Source organism: Notamacropus eugenii, chromosome 2 (genome assembly GCF_028372415.1).
Source record: "Notamacropus eugenii isolate mMacEug1 chromosome 2, mMacEug1.pri_v2, whole genome shotgun sequence".
NCBI classification, from domain to species: Eukaryota; Metazoa; Chordata; class Mammalia; order Diprotodontia; family Macropodidae; genus Notamacropus; species Notamacropus eugenii.
The window spans coordinates 87,166,776-87,177,168 of record NC_092873.1 but is presented as its reverse complement, the minus strand read 5'-3'; the positions used below and the strand labels follow the sequence as shown (position 1 = coordinate 87,177,168).

The 10,393-nt window shown below is 40.2% G+C and overlaps 1 protein-coding gene across 1 annotated transcript; it reads right to left on the bottom strand.

The window, feature by feature from the left end:
• Positions 1-2,678: 2,678 nt before the first annotated feature.
• Positions 2,679-10,111, bottom strand: LOC140522744 (scavenger receptor cysteine-rich type 1 protein M130-like). Its single transcript, XM_072638038.1, has 5 exons — positions 9,862-10,111; positions 7,266-7,574; positions 6,849-7,163; positions 3,094-3,165; positions 2,679-3,010 (listed from the first exon to the last, which is right to left on the bottom strand). Exons 1-5 carry the CDS (start codon positions 10,109-10,111, stop codon positions 2,679-2,681), a joined length of 1,278 nt encoding a protein of 425 aa, XP_072494139.1.
• Positions 10,112-10,393: the final 282 nt, after the last annotated feature.

Here is a 10,393-nt window from a genome sequence, read left to right as displayed (position 1 = left end):
GCTATTGAGAGGCTGTTAAAGTATGAAGACTGAGAAAAGTCCATTAGACTTGATAATTAAGGGATGGTTGATTATTTTGGAAAGAGTTGTTTCAGGTAAATGATGAAACTTGAAGACATTGCATAGTTAAGATGAGAGTTATGCAAAAGGAAGTGGGAGCATCTATAGCAAATTAGCCTTCATAAGAACTTTACCCACCAAAGAGATGAAAAATATAGGATGATAGCTAGCAGGAATGGCTAGATTTAGTGAAAGTTTTTAAAAGACTGGGGAGACGGATATGTTTGTATGTGTTAGGACAGTAGTTAGTAGACATGAATTGCTTTGGCAAGAAGAAGGGTCATCCCCTTGTGTTGTTGTTATTATGTTTGTCCTTCATTCTCAAAGAGGACCATGACATCAAGATGATGACATGACTTGTAGTTGACTTTGATTTGAGGGAGGGAGGGCTGTGCAATCTCACTTTCTCCTCCTGAGTCCAGTGACCTTATATTCATCAGTATGGCTGTAGATGGCCCAGGATCCAAGGTGAGACCCTGACCCTTTCAGGCTAAGATCTTATCTCATTCACACTTCGAGTGAGATACACACATTCAATTAATAGGCTTCTTTAAATTACTCAAGGGATGGTCTCGTTAATAAAAAAAAAAAAAACACCTAGGGGAATACCCTCAAGGTTCCTGGGTAAAAGAGCAAGGTCATCTCTTTGTGTGAGATAGGGGTGAAGTGATAGTGACAAAAAGTATCTGGGTGATATGAAATATGGAAGGAAGAATAAGGAAATCTTGATGAATGACTTCAATTTTTCTAGTGAAATATGTGGCAAAGATGAGAGGAAAGGGGAGAGGAGGCTTGAAGAGTGATGGAAAAGTTTGGAAAAGCCACTTTGGAAAGGAGGCTAGTGTATCAGTAAGGGAGGCATAAAAGTATTCATTTGCTCCAGTGAGGGCCCAGTTAAGATTATGTAACATATTATGGTAAGCTAAGTGAGCATGGTTTCATGATTTCCCTCAGCTTCATCCAAGACAGAGAAATGTTTCCTGAGTAGGAGCAAAGGTTGTGGATGGTGAGAAGAAACTAGGATTGAGGCCTGAAAGGGTAAGTTTGGAGACAGTAAATGGGCACAAGAGGCTCAATAGAAGAGGGTATATACAGATATGAACCAAATCATTGAGAAATCAAGCAGGAGAGTTTGGCCAGTGCAAGGACGATGACCTTGGAAAGAGATGAGGAGTGGAGGTCATTTTGAGGATGAAGAATAGAGTAAGGGATTGCAAGACAATAGGAGAGGTGTAAGAATCATCAATTACGATCCAATAAAGGAATTTCAGAGTTTACAAATGTGTAAGTGGAACACGTGTATGTGATAGCAAAATCATCTTTTCGTGTCTCTGAGTTGGATGGAGGTCTGTGAAAATGAATACAATGAAGAACTGGGTGGTTAGGATATTTGAGAGAATATTTAATCTGCTACGAGAACAGGAATTGTGGTGGAAAGACTGACTCACAGCTTGTTCACATCAAGGTTTAGTCAACTAAAATAAAATATGTGAGGTCTTTGTCACCTAAGTCCTACTAATCCAAGTCACTTCAACTGTTTACTTAAATGGATAAAAATCAATTTAGGTCTAGATCTTGTACACTGATTGGACTAAAAATATAACCCCATTAAAAAGGAGTCAAACAGAAGAGATGAATGTAGTTACCTTCACATGTTATAATGGCTTCCTCTCCCTGCTGGCAAGAATTCTGGTTCCAAGATTGAGAAGGACACTGCCAGAGGAAGGATTCTTGACCTTCGCAGTTGATTTTGTCTATCCATCGGGTCTGCAAACTTTTTGGGGGGCTCGACCATGTTTCAATATGCCCCTTTGTACCACAACTCAGATGTCGGCAAATCACTGATACAGTATTGTAATCCATGGAGTTAGAACAAACACTACCCCATGTTCCATTGTAGAAAACCTCTAGCCACCCGGAACATGTATGATCCTCGCTCATTAGTCTGAGATCCAGAGATTCTGTAAATAGAGTGGAAGGTATGGCACAATCAGAGCAGATATTTGTTCAAATATACTCTGGGTCTCATTCTTCTGGAAAGTATATTAGGTTCTCTCTCTTTGCTGGGGAGTCTCCACTGGATAGACACAGACCCCACATCATTTTCTGAATTACTTCCATTATATTTCTGTACACTTCTCTCTGTCTTGTCTCCTCTATAGATAAAGACAAGCATGCTTTTACTGTGGTTTCATTATGCAGTTTTACAGGGTCAAAATCGTGTTTGTCTGTAAATCACCAAAGTAAAGCTAATCTGAAGATACATAGTTTATACTAATTACGTGTATAGCACTCTAACAGGAAATGAAGGTATAAGGAATACACAGACATGCACACACACATACATACATACATACATACATACATACATACATATATATGTACTTCTATGTATGTATATACACATGCATATGTATTTTCATAAGGGAGAAGGCCCACCTATACAATTGATGGAAAAGGAAAAAGTCACCCTTTAGATAAGGGCATTGCTCAGAAACTAAACTCTAGGGAGGATTCTGTTTGGGGCAGGACATCCTCCTCCCCTGTCCCAGCTCCTTCTCCCTCAGGTTTCTAAGCCCCACCTCCTCAGGACTCCTCTAAGTCCTTCAGTTAGTGGACTATGTGTGATCCAGACCTGAGCAGAGGACTCCTGCATCTTCTTTGTGTTTGCAGTCATGCTGACCCCAATGGATGGACGGGCACTCCCCTAGGTGGGATTCATTTCCAGAACAGCTAAGCTCATCTAGCCAGATGGGCCCTGATCCTTGTCCAAAGTGGGCAGAGACTGTGGTTTGAAGGGCCACTCCACAGCCCAGCTGCCTGCATACCACATGGGCATCACTCAGGTCCCAAGAATCATCACAGATGGTTCCCCAGGTCCCATTGTAGTAGACTTCAACTCTTCCAGAGCAGGGTCCTCTTCCATTTAACAGACGAATTGGTCCATTTTCTACAGGGAGAAATTCAAATTAATTGCCCATTTTCCCTTGGAAAGAGAACGATTTCCTCAGATTATTCAGTTTTCTTTATTACCTGAAAAGAGGACAGGTGCCTTCTCCTGGGAAGACTGTGCATTACTGAATATGAGGGACTGTGTCTGGTTTCCTGCAGAAAGCACACACAACTCATATAAGGTAAATATGTACCTTGAGGAAAGGCACTGGATTAGAGGAAAGGGTCAGAAAATTGTAGAGAAGACAAATTGTGAGGGAGGGACAAGTTTAAGAAGACATATTTTGATTATACCCAGTCGAATGGAATTGTTCTCATTGAGAGTTTCATTGTCCCACTCCCCCAGTTCAAACCACACCCTTCGTATACAAAGGGCCCTCAAAAGTCTGTGACATTCCATAAGAAAGAACTTCAGAGAGAGTTGCAGCACTTGTAGCTAATCATCCTTCCTCAGGCTTTAATCACCCTCTGCTAGGTCTAGCACTTATGAACTGCATAGGGTTCCCCCTACCATATTTCTGCCAACAACCTATGTCTAAACATAAGGAGGTTTTTACTTGGAGTACATGAATTTGTTTTAAAATATACTGATAAAAGCTGCTTAGGCTGGGGGGAATTAAGGGCAGAAGGGAGAAAATTTAGAACTAAAAGAAATAATTAATGAATGTGTCAAAAATTACTTTTACATGTAACTAGGAAAAATAAAATATTATTTAAAAATAAAATATATTGATGACTACTTTTCAATATTATTGGTCTCTTATTTATGTAGGGAGAGCTCCAACTGTAGCAAGGGCCTATGTGTAGAGAGGCCTGTTTGTGGTGAAGTCTCACGTAGACAAAGGGCTGTCCCTGTTATGTGTGGCATGGGGGTGTCATTGTGCGACTGAAAGGAAAGAGGAATAAATATCTCTTGCCCTCTTCTCCCCTCTCTTATTTTAGTTCATTAATTTCGGTTGTACCCGACTCTTTGTAACCCCATTTGGGGTTTTCTTGGAAAAGATAGTGAAGAGGGTTGCCATTTCCTTCTCCACATCATTTTACAGATGAGGAAACTGAAGCAAACTGCTTTAAGTGACTTTCACAGGGATATGAAGCTAGTAATTGTCTGAGGCCAAATTTGAACTTGGGTCTTCCTAACTCCTGGCCCTGCACTCTTTTCAGGTTACCCACCTAGCTGCCTCTCTACTTAGCTTCTCACGTGGGCCTTCAGCAAGGTAAATTTTAATTCCTACCAAGAGGTTAGGGCCAGAAACCACTCTATTCTCCTCATAGAGAAGGGGTAGCAGGCTAGAACTATTTTTATCTGCTCTCTTAAATATCATTAATGTAGAGGGATCATGGTCTGGTTCAATCTAAATTTTAATTGTTCTGACATCTATTGGAGAGAGAAATCAGTTAAAAACATTACTCTCAGAAGTGGTCCCGAGGCTGTCCCAAAGGAAGCCATAGTTTAAAGAAAGTCAAGAATCTCTGCTCTGGAGAGACAGATATCTCTCTTGGACTAGCTAGATATGAATTCCTTCTTCTCAAAACTCAACAGAGAAAAGGTTGATGTTGTCAAATAGTAGACACCTATTAAGTGCTAGTAGATTGATTTTCCTAAGTAACTGAGAAAAAAGAAAACATAATAAAAAATAACAATAGAAGAAGAAGCTAGTGAAGGGGCATCCTCTAGCTCCAACCTGTTTCCAAATTTCTCACCTGCTCTCTGGGATTTTCCTACTGAGGGGATTAGAATAGCAAGTGATAATGGAGGTGAGTGAACCACATTGTGATTCACTCAATTTTGTGATTCAGTTCTGGAGCTAATTCAGTTCTCTTTCTATTCACTAAAGGTTCTAATCCAATTACTATCTTGTAAGAAGACCGTGCAATTTTGGGAATTGGGAGAAAAAATTATTGCATCTTTTGAACCTCATTCTGCATTGGTTGGAAACTGGACCACCTCTACCTGATGGTTAACTAGGGACCTAGGTTAGGATGACAAGAAATCCAGTCACATTCAAAGACTGATGCAAGGAATTTTCTCACAAGCAACCCACGAGTTTTATCTGAAAACTGACCTAGTACTGTTCAACCAGGTTACACTTCCTACACTTGTTTACACTTCCTTTTGATTCAAGGCAGACACTTGAAGTGGAATGGGACACCTCTTTTTCCAATTTCAAGGAATTGAACCTATTTGTTCTCCCCTTCCCTACTTGGAAAGCCCCTAATCTTTCTTCCAATTAGAAATTTGAGAACCTGATTGCTTGTCTCTGTCAATTGTTTTCTTTTAATTAATTTGTTTTATTTCATTAATTGTTTTTAATCCATAGTAATCTGTCTCTCCTGTATTCTTAGTGCCAGGGCAGCTAGGTGGTGCAGTGAATAGAGCACCAGTGTAGAGTCAGGAGGACCTGAGTTCAAATCTCACCTCAGACACTTGGCACTCACTAGCTATGTGACCTTGGGCAAGTCACTTAACCCCAACTGCCTCATTCTGGGTCATCTCCAGTCATCCTGATGAATATCTGGTCACTGGATTCAGATGGCTCTGGAGAAGAAGTGAGACTGGTGACCTGCATAGCCCTCCTTCACTCAAAACAAAGTCAAGTGCAAGTCATGTCATTATTTCTCTGATGATATGGTCTTCTTAGGCAACAAAGGACAAACACACACTTAGTGTCAAAGCAGAGAAAGGACACTAGTCCTGATTTGTTAAACAACTGGGATGTGTTGATTATTAAATTGATAAGGTAGGGACCTTGAACCTTTGTTTCTTCAGTCATTTCATCATTAATACACCTGACTGTCTCTTCCCTCAAGTTTTCTTCCCAGTCTCTGTCTGACCTGCACCGATCCAAAAGATACTCTTTTCCTTGCAGAATCTTGTTCCTCTGAGTCTTGATATTTTTTACTCTTATCTCAGACCTATTTCTAGGTCTGATGAGAAACTTTTGGCCTAATTCAACTCCCACTACTTCTGACAAATATACAGTGAAGAAAAAATTGTGTAATCTTTGACTGAAGGGTCTGTGAGAATCTCTTCATTGGTAGAAACTGATTACATCAAATGAAGTCAGTGATCTGAAGAGCAGAGCAATCCCGGTCTTCTGGTTCAGGATCTCTCTTTCATTCTGACCCAGATCTCTCTTTTTTTCTAGCTTTCACCAACTCAGGCCATCATGAAATAAATTTCCCTCAAAGATGAGATCTTTTGAAAATGGCCCTTTAAGACAATGGTTGTAAGTTTCAAGGAACATAATCCTGAAATTTTACTCTAGGATGCCTACAATATAGTCCATCTGATATAAAACAGTATCCTAGTGTCTATGATTTTCTCTAATCTTTCGCATCATTGCAGGGTGACCTTACCATCTTGTTCTGGGGAAACATCCCATATGAGAATTTGGACAATTCCTAGTCCCTTCTGTCTAAGTTTGTTCATTCCTGGTCATTCCTAGCAATGTCCAGAGACAGTACATCTCTGTGCACTATTAGTACCTCACATTAGCATATATCTACACTTCCCACTAAAGTAGTTGATAGGACACAATACATCTTCCTTATATGGGAATTCCCACAGAAAAGTCATGAATGAGCAATGGCATATATAAAGTAAATATGTACCAATGCCATACATGATTCCCAACAACATGGTTAGTACTCTTCATACTTGCTATCAGAAAAAAAGATGCCACAGCTCTCCTCTAGACACTGAAAGGCATTACCTGACTGTTAATGGGTGTAGACACTTCTATCCTTTTCCTTTCTGCATGTATCAGTGCTTTCATGGGCCCATCATCTACAGATATGCTTTGAGTACAAATTAGAGTTTTCCCTTCACTAACCTGAGCAGACCACAGAGGCAACTTTTCCTGTGAAACATGGAGAAGTCCCTAGAATGATCACAGAACAATTCCGTAAATGAGATTCAGTCCCTGTGCAATAAAACGTATCCCTTGTAATCTGGACATTTCCTTTGCCAAAATGTGCATCTTCTGGAGGCTTCATGGCAACACCACAGTTGAGCTGATGGCAGAGAACGTTGGCATCTGCCAGGTCCCAGTGGGAGTCGCAGAGAGTCCTCCAGGTCCCCAAAACTTGGATCTCCACTCTTCCTTCACATTGGGAGCTTCCATCCATCAGACGAAAATCTGTATACCCTAGGGAGAAGAAGACAGGGTTTTAGGAAAGTAATTGTGACTTTCTAATCTCAGGATCAAGTAAAATTTGGGAACAGGATAAAAGCATTGTGCAAATTTTACTTGAACAAATGACCCCAACATCCATGCTGTGACTGCATTTTCCCTGTGGAATTGGTACTGTGGGGCACTGTGACAAAAGTGGTTCTCTTCCATTACACTGGAAGACTTTATCCCAGATAGTTCCATTTCCTCTTCCAAAGTGAGATCCTTTCATGATGGAGACTGCAGTCCCACACTTTAACTCAGCACAGATGACTTTGGCAGTAGAAAGAGTAAAATTCCAATCACAGACCGTGCTCCATATTGTTTCAGAAGTGATCTGTACCCTCCCACTACAGGGGCCATCCCCTGCAACCAGTTTGACAAATCCTGAAAAATCAAGAAAGAACTCCAGTGAGAGGCTGTGAAGTCCAAGATTTCCTCAATGAGGAAAGAGACATAATTAACTGTGTGAGACTTCTGTCTAACAAATTCCCAAGGGAGAAGTAGAGGAACTTTTCTTAACTGAGTACATGACAATTAATAACTTGGAAGCATGTTGACTATGATTGAAGCTGATATAAAGCTAAGGTATTTAATCCCTGATACTCTTTGTGACAGCATATCTGACATATCTAGGGAAGTGCAATCCTACTACTGTTTTCGGCAGGGGGAGGCATATGGAAACATCAGAGGGGAAGCATGCCTCTCACCCAAACAGGACAATTAGATTCATATGATATCTCACCATTAGAGAAGTAACCATGTCCTCAGGCCCAAGAACCTCATTAATCTAAATAGGTTTACTTACTTTTTTAATTTTCTGCAGCTTTTCTCATCTGTTTTCCTTTTGTCAAATAAGGGATGCTTAGAATAGTCCATATTTGTTAACTTGAATTCTTTATAAAGGGTTAATGAGAGTTCCAGGATTGTTTGTATAATTCTGCCTTACTTATATCAAGTACAGTTTCCATATTTTTCACAGTTAATTTCCTGCTACTTCTGGAATGTTTGAGAACTAGGGCTGAGATGCTTAGAAATAAGGACATTTAACTCATACTCTTTTACCACTGTAATAAGATCTGAGACTTGATCAACACAGTAAGAAATCAGAGAAGAAAAGAACTTGTATGTTTGCAGTATAACTGCCAGTACAATGAAGTTCAATCCATACACACATATATATCATAAATATACATATATGTGTGTATGTGTATATATATTTGTGAATTGTGGAGCCAGTCCAGTATTTTTCTGACAGATAAGACAGCGAGCAGGGGAGAGAGAGAATGAGGGAAACAGAGACAGAGATAGAGGCAGAAGAGAGATAGAGACAGAAAGAGACACAGAGTGGGAGGGAGAATGACAGAGACAGTAGAAGAGAAGAGAGAGAGATAAAGAGATACACAAAGAGAGTGAGAGAAGGAAACAGGTGACTTCTTCTGACTTGGAAAGGAAGTAATTACTTCTGTCAATGCATTTTTTTAATGATTTGATTGTCCTACTCTACAAATCATTTTCCTCAACGTGTAAATCTTGAACACACCTACAATACTTTGACTCTTGACTGTAGAATCGGTTACATTTGCAACAGAGATTTTTGTGGATATGATGATGAACAGAAGCTTTGTGAATTTGGCAATGGACAATGGTAAGCACACAGTAGATGTTGGTTGCCAGAGAACCATCTCTGGAGAGGATCAGAAAAGGTTTTAATTTTTAATAATCAGAAAATGCTGAACTTAGAGCAGGAACCCCCAATCAATCTCTCTGGGCTAAACTATGAGAATGTAGTTGATGCAGATTAATTGTATTAGTCACCTTCACCCAAAGGAACAGTGGCAACATGAAGATAGAAATAACTCAGGTAAATGACTAATATGAGTGCTTGAAGCCCCAATTCTAAATGATCTATCCCAACTTCTACAATTAGTTTTATTGCTGCTATTCACAATTGGTTTGCTACTATTTGCTAGGTTCGTTTGCTTTAGAATAGAAATTCTATCTCCCTTTGACCACCTTTATGCCTCAGTATAAAACTATACAGCTGAACAGGTAAAGTCAAGATGATAGAATAAGAGGACACAGCATGCAGAGTTTCCCTAAAAAGTCTTCTAGAAGCAGTTATAAAAAAATACACTAGACCAAATCCTGACAGAGAAAATCTAAGAAAAAGTGAGGAAGAGACATTTATTTACAGCTTAGGTTAGGAGAGTGAGACAGACAGAGAAATCTCCACATACTACTCTGGCCAGTAATTTATAGGGCATGGAGAGCTCCAGAAAAGAGAGAGGTTATATTCCCCAAACACTATTCAAGTAGATCATAAATGTTCCCCAAACCCTTCTATACTCTCTCCTCAGTACAAGACTGGAGAGAGCTCTGGAGGACAGGAGAAATATTGTAGTTTTGTGTTCAAAAACTTCCCAGCAAATTAAACTTGTTAGTCTATCTGTCCTCGTGGCATTTAGGGACTTCTATTTCCTCCTCTGTAAAGACATATGATGACCATCAGTTTTAATTTCAGTTCTGAATTCTACAACCCCAGGATCACGTTACAGCTTCCCTTAGTACCAGAGGACAGGTCTGTGAAAGCTCCATTTATATGCACACTTTAGCTGCATGTTCTCTAGATCAATATGTTTTCAGAGTCCCATCCTATGTCTTTCACACTCACCTGAGCATATCAAACCAACTTTATCCTCATTAATACAGTAATCCTCCCCCCTCGTTATATTGCAATCCAATTGAGAAGGCTCTCTTCTTTTGCAGTCAACCAGCCAGATGGTCCCTGGTCCTGGGCCAAATAAAGTCCCTCGTACAACAGCCTCAACAAAGCCACAGCCCAGCTGCTGACAAGCCACATTGGCATCTTCTAGACTCTGTGAGCGAATACATACTGTCCCCCAAGTGCCATTGTGCCACATCTCCAGTCGTCCAGAGCATGGAGTCTCTCCTCCCCTTAATCGGAGTTTGTATGTATCTAGAAAGGAAACAGAATTCCCTGTTATATTCCCACCTTATAAGTGAAGAACCTCTGAGAGCCCCAGGTACAGAGAGAGATTGCCTGAGGTACCTGTGCAGGGCCTGGAATTTGGGCAGTCAGTTTCCTTCTTCTATGTATCATGTTTGTACAAAGCTGCTGTCATGCTGTCTCCCCCATTAGACTTTGAGTTTCTTGAAGGCAAGGACTGCTTTCTTGCCTTTCT